At 42.9% G+C, this 14,716-nt stretch overlaps 1 protein-coding gene across 2 annotated transcripts in view; it reads left to right on the forward strand.

Annotated features, from left to right (window-relative positions):
* The window catches only part of CNNM2 (cyclin and CBS domain divalent metal cation transport mediator 2), a 143,823-nt gene that overhangs the window by 122,224 nt on the left and 6,883 nt on the right, over positions 1-14,716 (forward strand). The window contains exons 5-7 of one of the 2 annotated variants that reach the window (XM_029245518.1): positions 7,523-7,616; positions 10,533-10,598; positions 14,378-14,562. In XM_029245518.1, coding sequence (XP_029101351.1) covers positions 7,523-7,616; positions 10,533-10,598; positions 14,378-14,562 — 345 coding nt within the window. The remainder of the gene's footprint in view (positions 1-7,522; positions 7,617-10,532; positions 10,599-14,377; positions 14,563-14,716) is intronic. The other variant, XM_029245520.1, reaches the window with a different exon arrangement.

A 14,716-nucleotide genomic window follows, 5' to 3' on the forward strand; every position in this document is an offset into this window, starting at 1 on the left:
ATATCACTAATCCATCATTGGAAATTCATTCCAGGTTATTGAGCATGTTCTACTGCATTTCAAGAGCATTAAACCAGAGGAAAGCAGCTGTAGCTGCCTTCCCTTCCTGGCCCCAGTGCCAGCGAACTGCCGTCTTCAGACACTAGAAAAAACTCTTTTATTAAGTAATTGATGTTTGGAATACAATTATAACTAGAAACAATCACTTTGAGTTTAAACCCTAGATGAAATAAAGTCTAATTTATTCGAAGCAAACCATTTAAGTAAGCTTACTTAAAAGAATATCCTATAGGTTATGGGACACATACTGCATATGAATAAAAAGGCACTTTCAAGTTTTATCTGAGAAAGTAGATTTTTAAACTAAAATGTATTGTGATAAAAGCACAATAAATAGTGAAAGAAAACTTTATTGGCTCTACATGTCTTTAATAACTTAACAGAATACACATATAAAAGTAGGAATGGGTAGGAACATAATCTTGGTGGGAAATTTTTTCCACCATCATAAAAGAGCAAGAAAAAAATGTTAGAGTTTTAAATTGTGTAAATAAAATTAACCAAGTTGAAGAAAATTAAATATAAAGCCAGGGGAATACACTTTAAAAAAAAAGTTTTATGTTACTTCTTCATAAAAATTGGTCATTTGTGCTGTCACATGTAAATTCTAATAAATTCAGAAAGATAGAAATTTCATAAAACTACCTGCATAGATCATAATGAAATAAAATTAGACATAAAAATGCATAAGCGAAAAGTACTAAGCTATTTTAAAACTAATCAATTCTCTTACAAAGGTTTATACATAAGGTATAGAATAAAAGACTATTAAATAATATAAATACCGTATCCACAGTATGTCAAAGTTTAAAATTTTATTCCTCTAGGTATTTACATAAGAAAAAAAATCTCTGATTTTCTATAATAGAAAAAGAGCAAAGCAACAAACTAAAAAGAACAAATTAAATAATAGTGTCATGAAAATAACTTTTAAAATGAAAAAGTTTTACATCCCATAAATAAAATAAAGATTGGTTCTTCTAAAAGATTTAAAAAATCATTATTCTATTTGCATAATTAATGTGATAAGAGAAAAAAGAAAACTAGAAGTTCTCCCTTCCCCCCCAAAAAGCAGCTAGAATCAAAGGAATTGCTTGGAAAAAAAAAAAAAATTGAGACTCTAAAGAACTCGATTTCTGTATTGTACAAATAGAACAAGATGATTTGATAGTTAAATGCATTCTTTACGACAGTATGGCCTAATCTGAAGTCTGATAATGTTCTGGACCAGTCTCACTTGTCCACATTGATGGAGAATTCCTAAATAAAAAGGTAGCAGTTAGAGACCAATAACAGACCGAAAGAGCTATTCACTGTGACTGTGACTGAATTAGGATTATTTTAGGTATTCAGGGCTAGTTTCATAGAAGGACAACAAAACGAAAATATGCCGTGTTAATTAGGGAAGCAGTGAAGGAAAAAATCCCTATGCTTAAATCAATAGATATCAGGACAAAATTAAGCATCCATTCTTGATTTCTAAAACAAACCAAAAACAAAAAATCTTTGTAAAAATCCATGATGAACAGTGAATAAAAAAGAAAAAAATGCTGTAAACCAATCACATGCTTAAACTGGCAGCTTCCTTTTGGGAATGAATATATAAAACCCCTCATATACATGCATTTCAAGAAATCATTTTTTATAAAGCTTTTTATGCAAATAGATTTATAGCAAATAAATCTATCAATTATAATTAAAGTAGTAGAAATTGTCCATATGTCTAAGCTAATCAAATTTCAGTGTGGATAATATGAGAGATCATTATGTGGTCATAAAAGAAGTAGAAAGCATGTACAAAAATATGTCAAAAAAGATAGTGTGCCTGTAATTATAACTGTTATAAACCATTTTTCTAATATATATAGTTGATATTTTACAGTGAAGTATTTGTTGGTCCTTTGGGGAGTAAAATGTCTAAGCAGATAAAAAAAATCATTGTTCTTACACAACATGTAATTAGGTTATGATTTTAGTAAATATAACGAATAATAGGAAAACAAGAGGAATAGCTTTTTCCTTTGCCAATTATGTAATCAATGGAAAGGGATGCTTTTTTTTCTGGGGTTAATTTTTGTTGATTTCATGCCCCAGACGTTTTGTTGTTCAATTGCCCCATCCACTCTTTTCCTTTAGGGCTTCTGACATAGATTCGAAAGGGTTTTTCCCTACGGAGTGAAATCTGTTCTTTTGTGGAGGTGGCAGGTAGCATCTTAGAACTAAACAGCCTTTGACAATATTTAATATCATTTCACTTGTTATTGGGAGAGAATTGAAGCCTTCAATACCAAACCTTCTCAAGGAGTTTTGAGTTGCAGGGTCTCCGTGTCCCAGTGAATAATGTTTCCTCACTCTGGAGTTGTGTACAGATAACACAGCCATGTTACAGAAAAAAATTATTTAGATACCTAGTGTTGACTCTATTTTTTAAAAATTAAATACGTATAAATATAAAACTAGCATGAGCTCCTTTTGAACCCTTTGAGCTGAGAACTCTTACATAGAACAATAAAGAAAACAAGTTTGTAATTAGTATTTTAAATGTGTAAATGACACTGTTTGGCTGATAGGAAAGTGCCACTGGTCGCAGGACGGTAGCAGGGAGCTCTGGCGCTGGCTCTTGCATTCAGCACACTTAGGTCCCTGTGTGCCTGGCAAGGATGGCACCCTCCAGCCCTGTGCTCAGTTTGAGCTACTCTGTACGTTTGTGCAGTATGTTGTATTGTTATTTGGCCTCCACTGGGTGTGACCGGATTATTTGTATGTTTAGTCCTCCCCTGTTCCTTTCTCTTTGGCTCAGTGCTTCTCACACTTCAGTGTGCTTGGGAATCCCTTGGGGATTCAGTACGTCTAGGGTGGAGTCTGAAATGCTTCATTTCTAACAAGCTCCCAGTTGGTTGAGTAGCAAGCCTTAGCCACGATGATTCACGTAGTAAGAACAACTTAGCAGATTTGAGCACGGAGGCAGATGCTGCCACTGACATCTGGTGGCAGCACCAGATAGCCTGAAATATATGTCAATTAATTTTTGACCGTCAAAAAAAAATTTTTTTTAATTTAAGTGTTTATGAAGCAAACTTGCTGAGTGCTAGGACTACATCTGTGGACTGCAGATTGAAAAATGTTGCTAGAGGATGTCTGGGTGGTGCATCCCCTCTTACTGGGCAGTGCTGGTGAACACAACCTAGCACTTGTGCCCCTGGCATTTCATTACCTCCTTTTAGGTGTCAAACCCTATTTTGTGATGGTGATTTAAAAAACAAACAAAATTTAAAAAGAACTCAATTCCAGGGCGAGCAGGAGACCAAGTAGATGCTCAGCGTGTGGGATCTGAGGGTCTTCAGCCTTGAGTCCATGGCTTCCACTGAGCGCTTGATCTAGTTTGTGCCAACGAGGATAGCTTAGGCTTCTGCCTTGAGGCCAGGTACAGCACGTGACTGCTGGGTACTTTGTGGATGCTTAGAAACTTTGAAAAGAGTTGTCTAATACCTTTTTCCAAAGGAAGGTAGGATTCTGTAGTAGTAACTTCACTCGGGGAGCCAGCTTTGCAGTGAGGCTGTCTTCCAGTTTTGTCAGTTTACCAACATGAAGCCCTAGCTTCCTTTGGGAGTCTGTCCTGTCTCGATTTTTTTTTTTTTTTTTGTGATATACTAGACTAAAGCAAATTCGTGAATGTTTCAAAAGTAAAATTGATACGGAGCTCCTTCCCTATATGGAAGAAATTTATTTTCTGAGAAGACACCTGATTGAACTTGGGCCAGGCAAGCCGTTTCCTTATGGGGTAGCCCTGCTTTGTGTACTGGTAGGTTTACTCGAAAACGGTCACTTCTTTGAGACACTGACACACATAGATGAGTAAAAAAAAATGTGTTCACTGGATGTTTCTAAAACTTGCCTACCAGGAAAGCTTCAGTCCTCTAGAGGAGGAGATAGGGCTGGGCAGTTTTTTAAACTTTTGGAATTGTAGAATCACAGGATGTTAGAACTGAGAGAACCACAGGTCTCCTCTCCTTTACTGCAGTTTTATAACTGCAGCAAAATTAGTCTAGTGCAGTGGTTCCTAAATGCTGATACTTGGCAAAGTTTTCACCAGTTTGAGGCAAAATGAGAAAAATAAAAACAGTTGCAGTGAGTTCTTCATAAAGCTGTGTGTATTCAGCTTAAAGACCTGTTATTCTGAAATTATATATTTTCTATATTTTGGGGGTTAAAATGTCTGGGCTTTTGTGGAATGATGGTCGCAGTAGATAGCTGTGTTTTAAAAATATCTTTATTTTATGAAATAAAAATGCGGCAACCCTCTCTCTGTTTCTGAAAGGAAGATGGATTTTCCTAGTTCTTGGAATCCAAGCAGCTGGGAACCACTGACCTAGTACGCCTGCCTGTAATCTGATGGATCTAGACTCCAGAAGAAAGATAGCGGATCCTCTCCACCACCTGCCGGCCTGTCTTGGGGGGCAGGGAGAGATCAGCTGAGGGGCTGCAGATCTTCGAGCAGCTGTCCTAATTTAATTTGCAGACTCACAGCTGCTGGGGGAGTCTCTTGAGAGGCCAGGGTGCACAGAGGTTCCAGAGCTGGCACCCATTCGCAGGGACACGGAACACAGAAGGCCCTGTAGCTTGTTTAAAAAAAAAAAAAAAAAAAAAAAAAAATTAAAGGATCCAGATCAACAGGAGATCCATAGAAACGATATGAGGCTCTACGGCATTTGATCCTTCCTCCTGACTTTCTGCATAGAAATGCAGGTTACATGATGGTCCTACAGACACTTTCGAGCTTACAGTCACTGAGGCAGACATTTTCAGTTAGCGTATACGTACATCTTAGCTCTCTGATACAAAATCAGGGATTAGTCCATGAAGAAATGGATAAGTAACTGAAGGTATACACAGCGGGCACCTCCATTTCTGCTGCTCATCGTCTCTGAATATTGTGTCCCTGCCCCCCTCTCTTAGGGACCCTACATCCCATTCTTTCCCACCAGCTTTTGGCTTTTGCTCCCTGAGTTCCCACCTTCTCTCTCTCCACTAACTTTCCGCCCTTTCTGCCCCAATTTGCCTAATCCTAAACAGGCCTCATTTGACCCCAAGGCTGCTGCCAGCTCCCCTGCGGCCCTGCTGCCTGTGCTTTGTCCCTCTTGCCCTCCCTTCCCTTCCACAGTCTGATTTCTTCAGGAAAAGACTCCCTGAGGCCACAATGGCTCCCTCCTCAGTGACCCTCTGACCATCCTTTTACTCTGAGGTTCTTCCCTCTCCCAGCTTCTGTGGTGACAACGGTTGTCCGGTTCTACTCATATCCGTTTTCCCTTTGGTCCCATATTTGTTTCTTTTTCTCCTCCTACTCCCAGTCAAGGGCTGTAATTCCTCATTTTCTCTTCTCCTCTCTCAGACCCCCATCTCCAGTTCTGACCTTTTCCCTGACCTTCGTCCTTCCATTTCAGCCTTTTTGATGAACTCTTCAAAAGGCCTTGTTTTCTTAGAGGGAATTCGTCCCCTCTTCCCGGCCCCCATCACTGATGCATCCCCTTCCCAACATTTCCATCTCCACTCATGGGGTCCCCGTTCTTCAAGTCGCTCAGAGCAAACTTCTCTTGTGATTATTGACGCCCCCTCTCTCTCCTTGCGCTTCTTTCTCCCTTACGGTTTCACCAAATTATGTTGATTCCTTATCCGTAGCTCCTCTCATAGTGATCTTGCTCCGGTCCTGTGGTTACTGCTCTCGTGTACGTCTAGACTTGATCCTCCTGAAACCGTATTCCTCTGCTCAAGAACCTGACCTCATTAGCCCATCCTTCAAGGGGCTCCGCAGTCTGACCTGCTCACCAAACTGTTTTTCCAAACCCATCTCCCCTTCTTTCCTGGCAAACCCACTGAGCCTGAAAGTCTGCTGTCACCCACCTCTGACCTTTTCAACACTGTTCCCTTCCCTTGACTCAAATCCTACTCCTCAGATTTTCCTTCCTGTATAAAATTTATCTTTATACAAGAACAGGAAGAATTTTTGTTTACTGCCTTGCATCGTTGAGTTTCATGTGCTCTCCCCTTTTCTGGACTGTGTGCTCTCCCCTTTTCTGCATTGTATGCTCTTGGAGGAGCAAGGGCTGTCTTCTCACAAGGCTGCACAGCCTCTCCGGAGGACCCTACATGGTCAGGGTTTTTAGTGCTTGTTGGTTTGCAGGTTGATTTGATATTATAGCAAGAGAATTGTTTGGAGAGTGATAAAACTAATATTTTCCATTGAATGAAGAAAAACCCAAAAGAGAGACAACAGATCGTTTTCTGAAGAAGGGTTTTGAGAAAGGGCTTCCATAACTGGGAATTTGGTATAGAATAATAGGGAGTGATCACAATGATGGAGTTTGCGTTCATAGGTGGCACAGTGTAGCCACCTGGTGAAGAGTTTGTTCTTCGGTTACTTCATCTTTCTGAGCCCTGCTCTCCTGATTTATAAGAGGGTGGTAATTGTGTCTGCTTCCTAGACTTGTGAGCGTTAAAATGGATTCATAAGCACCGTGAATTGTCAGCACAGTTTCTCTTCAATAAATGGTAGCTTAATTTTTGTTTACCCATAGTAAAGGATGCACCATAAACGTACCCTCCTACTAGAGAGGCAATAATTATAGGTAAGGTGAGCCAGTGCTGTTCTGATCCTTGACTTGGAAATCTAGAATGCAACTTGCTTATGAGGGTTTTCCAATAGCCCAGAAAAGGATTATGGTGAACCGTAAGGCTAGAGGGATGAATAAGGCACAGTGTGTCCCAGAGGATATGATGGGAGGGAAGAAGTTGTAGTCAAGTTAGAGGAAGGAAAGAAAAGGGAGAACCTTAGAAGAGGTTTTGTCCTGATGGAACGAGATGACTTAAGGTGCTTTGCTGAGAAGTACCATGGTGTCCCAGTGCCTCTGGAGTGTCTGGATGACCAGGGATTGGCCTGCGACGTGTCTGCTCATTGGTCAGGACCCATGCTAGGGAGATAAGAGGGAGTTCCGCCGCTGGGAGCCGGTTTAGTCCTCCCTGTTTCATGGTGAGAAACCATGTTGGCCCTTGACCCTGACTCTGCTCTGACTCAGGCTCCCGTGGAACTGCTTGGATGACCGTCACTGAGCACCTTCTCAGCGTTTGTCCCATGGGTGGAAAAAGAGCCCCATCTTTCACTTACTGGGAGGGCTCTCAACCCACGGACTGGGATGCTGGGAAATATTGAGTGGACTTGTGGAAATTAAACATCACACTACTTTCACCTCTGCATCTCCAGCTAAATCCAATTTTTCATATTTAAGATGAATTAACCCTCTCCTCCATCTAAGTGGGAAAGATTATCTGAGGCTTTTTTTTTTTACTTCCTTGGGATTGTTGGGAAAGGAGTTTAGACAAAAATCTGAGGGAGGACTAAATCTTGCATAGAGTTTGCAAAGAAATTCATGTAATTGGACTGAACGTGCTCCCTTTTTTCTTTTCACAGGGGAAAGTGGAAGTAGAAGCTGGGAAAGAAGGTATGAAGTTTGAAGCCAGTGCTTTTTCATACTATGGTGTAATGGCCCTTACAGCCTCCCCAGGTGAGTTTCCTTCTCAGCCTCAGGGCAAGGCTAGGTTTTAGGAAGTAATGCCCTTGTATTGTCATCTTTCTGTACCCGCCGGCTAACCCTATTTATTTACTTTTGAACTTTTTATTGAAGTGTATCATGTATACAAAAAATCCTGCTCACATCATACATATATACCTCCATGAATTTTCACAAACTGAACTCTCTTGTGTAAACCAGCTCCCAGATCAAGAGACAGCACATCACCAACCCCCAGAGAACCCTCCCCCCACCCTCCCCTTTAGTCACTGTCTCCCCCAAGGAACCACTGTCTTGACTTGTAAGCATTGACTAGTTTTGCCTCTTTTTGAACTTCAGGTAAATGGAATTATACAGGACATATTGCATTGAGTCTGGTGGCTTTTACCCAGTGTTGTCCTGGTCACACTCATCTGTCCTGCTGTGTGAGCTTGTACTGTTTCTTCTCATTGCTGTACAGTGTTCCATGGTATGAATATACAGCAATGCATTTATTCTTTTCACTGCAGATGGACACTGGGGTAGTTTCCTGTTTGGGGGCTACTCCGAATTGTGTGTCTGTGACACTGTCCGCGTCCTTGGGTGAAGACATTTCTGTTGGGTGTACGTGTAGGAGCGGAATGGCGGGGTCGGCGTTAATAGCTGCAGCCCCGCAGTTTCCCAGGGTGGCTGAGGCAGTCACACTCCTGCCCGTGCTGACCAGGGTTCCAGTGGCTCCATATCCATCACTTGATAACTGTTGACTCTTTTAGATGTTAACGATTCTGGACTTTTTTTGTGTTTTTTTGGACTTCTTTTAATTTGCATTTTTCTGAGGGTAGTTGAGGTTTTAATATATATCCATTGCCTATAGCCGGCTCTTCTCAACTAGAGAGCTGGCCAGTTAAGTCAGCCAACTAAGGGTGGGTGTGCCACGGGGTATCGACCTAGTGCTCTGAGCACAAGATGCCAGAAAGCGGTGTCTGTTCTAGTAGGAACATGGACGCGGATACTTGGCTCACCTCTGGGATGGGACTTGAATGGTTCTTCTTTGCACCACTTGCTTTGCTACCTTATCCCCGCTGGAACAGGGCAGGCAGGTAAACAGGGGCTGCAGTACCACCTTGTGGCCAAAATACCAAATGACATGCTGTGCTAGGAAATAACCTTTTATAAACCTCAAACTTTAAAATAGCCGATCCTAAAAGAATGCTGTCACTTCTGAAAACCAGTCTCAAAAAGGGGAGGGGGCACCTGCAGACAAGTCTGTGTTGTGACGTTGGTCCTCATCTACTGCTCCACACAATGTCTCAGGTGCCCAGAGATGTTACAGTTAGAAAGCCAGGGAAATGTCAAGAATTCTCTGACATTTCTAAACCTCCCCTGTCCCCGATGCATCTGCTCACTATCCTGGTGCAGGTTTTTGAGTCACATGGGCCAGTGTCCCCATTGTCTAGCACCCAGTGTGAACAAAAGCCTGTCTAACCCCACTTAATTAGTAGGTGTCTGCTGTCAACTTCAAGGTGATCTTCTGTTTTCACTACTACTGAGAGGACGGGGAGATTCTTAACTAGGCCAAGAAGACCTCGGAGACAGCCTGAGTTCCACTTATGGGTTATCTGACTGAGAAAGGCCCTTGGCTTCCTCGTTATGAAAAGGGTATAAGGTTACCTCCTGTGGCTGTTAGAAGAATAGAATGTGATGCTACTCACATGAGTACTTTGTCACCTTTAAAGCACAAGAGGAAATGTTTGTATAACACAAGTAGGTGTTGAGGTTGTGACTATTGCTTGGCAACCACCCTCCAACTTGCCCCAGGTTGGCAGAATCAGGTATGTAAGGTGGCTTTGAAAGGACAGCTAGAGGAGTAACTTGTACATTTTTATGCATCACTAGTTCTTGAATCCTAAATATTAGCCCAGTTCATGTTAAACCATGGATTTATATAGGGTAAATCACATTCAGGAAAGGAACTGAAGAGCAGGCCTTCCATATAGGAAGTGTGTGGGGCTGCAATTTCCTACCTAATGTGGTAGGAAATGCTCAGAAGGGAGAGAATTTCATTAACGGCATCTTATTTACTTCAAAGCCCAGCGTTTTACTTGACTTTACATTGAGGATTCAGGATTTTGTATATTCATTGAGATGCAGTAATAAGTACAATAATCCCAAGGTAATGTTTCTATTTATTAATGTTGATTTGCCTAGAAAGACCCTACAGTAGTCAGTTATCAAGACCCGCCCAGTTATTTGTCAATTATACCTCAAGTTAAAAAAAAAAAAAAAAAAGCAAAAAACAAAAACCTGCCCAGAAAATATGACCCCTGCCTGGTAGGGCATATTGATTGACTTTGGTCTGCCATTCCCAAGAAATCTGTTTATGATATTCTTTATTTACCTTCCTCTAATACTTTGAATTGCTATGGAATACTGTGAAATTTCAAAGCATCTGGTCAAAGTTACAATCAGACCAATTAAGAATGTAAATGAATTGAATAATTTTTTGCCACAGATAGGGACGCTGTAGGCTGTGCTGTGAACAGGTATCGAGGTGCTGGCACAGGCAGCTCGGGTCATGCTCTCGGGGCAGTTGATGAATCAAGCTCCCCTTTCGCGTGGCTAGCTGTGACTGAAGTCCTTGAGAGCACGTTTTGAGCTATAAACTGCAATGGGGTATTACTGGCTTAAGAGATTCCTAGGTTAGTAAAGAAGCATGTGAGTAGAATTTCTCCCGATTCCAGCCTCCCTGTGTTCCTCTTCCTGGAAAGCAGTGTGTGTTCAGTTGATTTATATAATATCACATAGGCTTCTGCATTTCCGGAACTGAACGCTCCTATGGGTAGAACAGGTATCCACTCCTGTCCCCTGATTACAGAGAGCTCCTTTTTTGCCTTTTGATATGGTCTCACCCTGTTTTTCTCCATTTTTCAGTTCCTTTGTCCCTGTCTCGTACCTTTGTTGTCAGCAGAACAGAGTTGTTAGCAGCAGGTTCTCCAGGTAATTCTGCATGTTTCCTTTTCATAATTCTGATTGCCTCCGTTGACCCCACCAAAGCCCAGCTGGCCGGGTCTGCCCCCTTTATTTGGTCAAGGCCATTTTCAGTTCTTCTTTGAGCTCTAAAACTCCATGGTTCTGTGACTAATAGTGAGCTATCCAGGACAGCATAAGCCCACAACAGATGCGCAAAGGGTTTGGGAGATGGGAAGGGAATCTTGAAACTGGGAAGGGGAGAGTGGGTCTGACATGAGTTCCCTGCGTGACCCATCCACACTGCTGACCTTGGATTTTTGAGGCTGCCCTTTCGTCTTTTGGTGACCTCAGCAAAGTCACGGTGCATGGAATTTGCAGAGGCCCCAAACCTGAGGATTCTTCTGCAGAACACATTCAGCCAAGAGGCTGAAGGACTATGAACTTTTCTTGGTGAGGCCCCCAAATCTCTGTTTCTTTGGTCCTTTTTGTGGCATCCATGTGAACGAGGCGCATGTATTTCCACCCTTCCTCTGGCAGGTGGCCCCGCTTCTCCCGTCTCGCTGTCTTTGTTCTGAAGTTAGTACTGTGCACATTCCTAACGAGCTGCTGACTATTGCCCCGCGGGAGAGTATGCTCATGCCTGGCTAATATGTCCAGCTGCTAAAAGAGAAAGGCAGAGGTTTAATCTCTCTTTAATTAAAATTGCTGGGCTTTCCTATTTGGTAGTACAACTTTTCTGTATTTATTTTGTTCCATACAGCTTATACTTTAAAATCTGACTGATGAGATTTGCATTTCATAATCCAGCTTCTGCAGAACTCTTAAAATGCGGATGTTCGGCAAAGGAGGCAATACTTGTCTTAGAAAGAAGCTAATATTCCCTCAGGTCTTTGCTCTTTAAAAAAATTGTGGGTGTTTGGGCATAAGATATTACTCATGGGGCTATTTGAATCAAATCCGCTGACAGAATATACCCGTATACACATATATGTATACATAAATATGTATTTATGTGTATGTTTGTATTGTTTCCTCCCCATTTTATTTGCTGGCATCTGCTACCAATTTAAAATGTCACAGATGCTGAAGTAAAGCGACTTTTGGCCGAAGCTCAGGGAAATGTCATTTGTGTCTTACTTTTTCCGTAGAACTTAGAGATTTCTTAGTTCTGCCCATTCCATCTGATCTAGTAATGAGAAAATCCACTTTGCGGGTCCAGGCCTTCGAGGTGCTGGCATTACAGTAATATGATACCTGATGAATGGGGGTTGAGCTACACCACTGATTTCCAGCCAGTTCCACACGGTGCCTGGTGGCTCTCAGGGAGGAGGCTGGGAATGTTTCTTTATTGTGTCTTTCTAGCTTACTAGCAAATGAAAGCATCCCTAGGTAGGATGAATGAAATAAGCCAAGACCAAAAAAACAAAGAAAACAATTCTGAAAAGGCATAAGAGGAATTAAAATGGAAAGTCTTTTTCATAATTATTGTCATAAAACCTTGGCACACAAATTTGGCAACAAAACATGACCTGCACTGGGAGGTGGCCACTTAAAGTCTTTGTCCTCCTTGGTATGAAGACCTGCACATCTCCCCACACGCCGATGAAAGGTGACTGTGCTGCTTCCTGTCGAGTTGCAGAAGAGGTCCTGGAAAACGGTCTGCTGCTCCAGACTGTGGCTGTGATGCCAGGCAGCGGGTTCCTGGCAAAGGAGAGGGTTCATCGCTCAGAAAACAGAGGGCAGTGGGTTGAGAGGAAGCTGACTGGGAGTCTAGATACTTTGGGAGACCAGAGAAATTGCCCTGTAATCCTCCTCAGGAGAAAATAACAGGAGATTGAGAAGCACTGCCTAAGGCCTCAGACGGCGATCTGGCCATGCACAGGGTCTGATCAGTAAGAAAATTGCCCTTTAAACGTTTTGTTTTTATAACCTTAAATCGTAACCCACCGAAGGGAACACCATTTCAGAAGTATCTGTAGATTTGGGGCTAAAGCCCAGGGATACAGTGGGATCCCTTGTTTCACAGACTATTCCATCCATCAGCCTGTGGGAAGTTATCACAAGTACAGAGTAGCTTGATCCTGAGGGTAGGCGCGTGGTGGAGAGGTCTGGGATGACACTTATGGGAAAGAATATAATAATGTTAACAAGCCTCCTTTATCAGGCACTTACTGGGTGTCAGACGCCATGCTAGGCACTTCATATACCTTATCTCATTTTGAATCTCCATAAGACCTTACGAGGTGGGTGCTATTACTGTTCGCCTTTTACAGATAGGGACTCTGAGGCTTAGCAAAGTTGGGTCATCTGATCAAAGTTGGGTCATCTAAATAGAAAACATCTGATAAATTAATTTGCCTTGTTCTCGTAGATAAGTGAAAGCAACAAGAGGAACTGCTGTTGAGTATAATTTTGACTAACAATGGAAAATTGGTTCATGACATGAAAATTGTAGGGAAAGTGGTTACATGAAAATTTTAGGAGAAAGGGGACTCGCCATATGAGGTTCCTTGAGTGCTTGCCATGTTTTGTTCTGCATGTTATGTTTTAAGAGGGACTTCGCTGGGACTTCCTTGGAGGTCCAGTGGTTAAGACACTGCACTCCCAATGCAAGAGGCACGGGTTTGATCCCTGGTTGGGGAACTAAGATCCCGCATGCCGCACGGCGTGGCCTAAAAAAAAAAAAAGAAAAGAGGGACGTTTGCTGAATGGACTCTCAGACAATGGTCAGGATGGGGTAAGTGGGGGGGAAAAAACATGTGAGGTGAACAGGTGAATCATTTCGCCCGGAGAGGAAGAGACTTAGCTATCTTCAGACTTTTAAGGGCTACTCCAAGTAGCAGAGGAATGGAAAGCACTCGGGAGAGTCCACAGAGTGGAGGAGAGTGAAGTTGGGGAAGCAGATTTTATGGGTGTGATGACAGACTTTCCGATAGCTGAAGGGTGGGGCCAGCTGACAGCCAGTCAGGGATACATTGCAAAGAGGAGCCAACCATCAGGTGGGAGAATTGGTCCCCTTCAATCCCGTGACGTTGTGCAATTCAGCGTGGGCACCCAGTTGATATTTGTGCGATAGGTTTGACTAGAGAAGCAAAAATGGAAGAAGCCCTGGTGAGGGTGTGGGTTTTATTTTTAATGAAATTTATTAGAAGCTATGGTGAACATGCCTCTAAAAGCAGCAACACTTAGACTCACCTGGATTTCCTTTCACTTTGTTTTAATGAAAGAGTACTGTCGATCTCATTGAAGACTCCCACAGCATCCAAGGTGACTAATCAAACCGTCTCAGGGTTTGGTGTCTTCCAGGGTTCTTAACAATCCTGAGATGTCCTCGGGCTGCCTGACAGGGATTTTACTGGGGTCAGAGGCAAAGTTAACAGGTTTGGCTGCCAGGTATGGTATAAGCAGACAGAAGTGTTTTGATCCCTTTAAAAACATGTACTCATTTATGAACGTTCAAGAGTCCTTTGTTTTTGCTTCTGGCAAAATAATGCAGCGCTGCCTTCCTACAGCCCATGTTTCGTATCAAGTAGCTTCTGTGTCTCGGACCTCGCCCCCCCGGCCTGTGCTCCTGACACAGTGTGCAGCCACGGGGTCTTTGCTCTTGGAAACTCGGAGGATTGGGTCTGTTGGCGTGGACGAGGGCCGGGAACGTGCTGCAGGAGACCCTGCAGCTGAGCTGCATGGCCGAGGCGTCTGGCATAAGTTGATTGAGCTTGTCTATTCATTATTCTTGGGAAAATAAAGAGCTTTGAGTTGCATCTACCTCACTTAAAAGGCAGTTTGGGTTTCTTCTCCTTTTCCAGGTGAAAACAAGTCACCTCCTCGCCCATGCGGCTTGAATCACTCGGACTCTCTCAGTCGCAGTGACCGGATCGATGCGATAACGCCGACGTTGGGGAGCAGCAACAATCAGCTCAGCTCTTCATTCCTCCAAGTCTACATCCCGGACTACTCGGTGCGAGCCCTCTCCGATCTCCAGTTTGTTAAGGTAAGAGGAGACAACGGCTTGGCAGGGCCCGGCAGGTAGCGGTCGGCTTCCACCAGAGCGTTTGGCTCCGTGGCCTCTGCGCCGAGCCTGCCTCGGTCATTTTGCGGGCGCCCTGCCCCCAGCTCCTGTGCCCTGACTCTGGCTGGGGAAGAAC

This window comes from Monodon monoceros, unplaced genomic scaffold (genome assembly GCF_005190385.1).
Source record: "Monodon monoceros isolate NGI ecotype Baffin Bay Population unplaced genomic scaffold, NGI_Narwhal_1 Super_Scaffold_4, whole genome shotgun sequence".
Lineage (NCBI taxonomy): Eukaryota > Metazoa > Chordata > Mammalia > Artiodactyla > Monodontidae > Monodon > Monodon monoceros.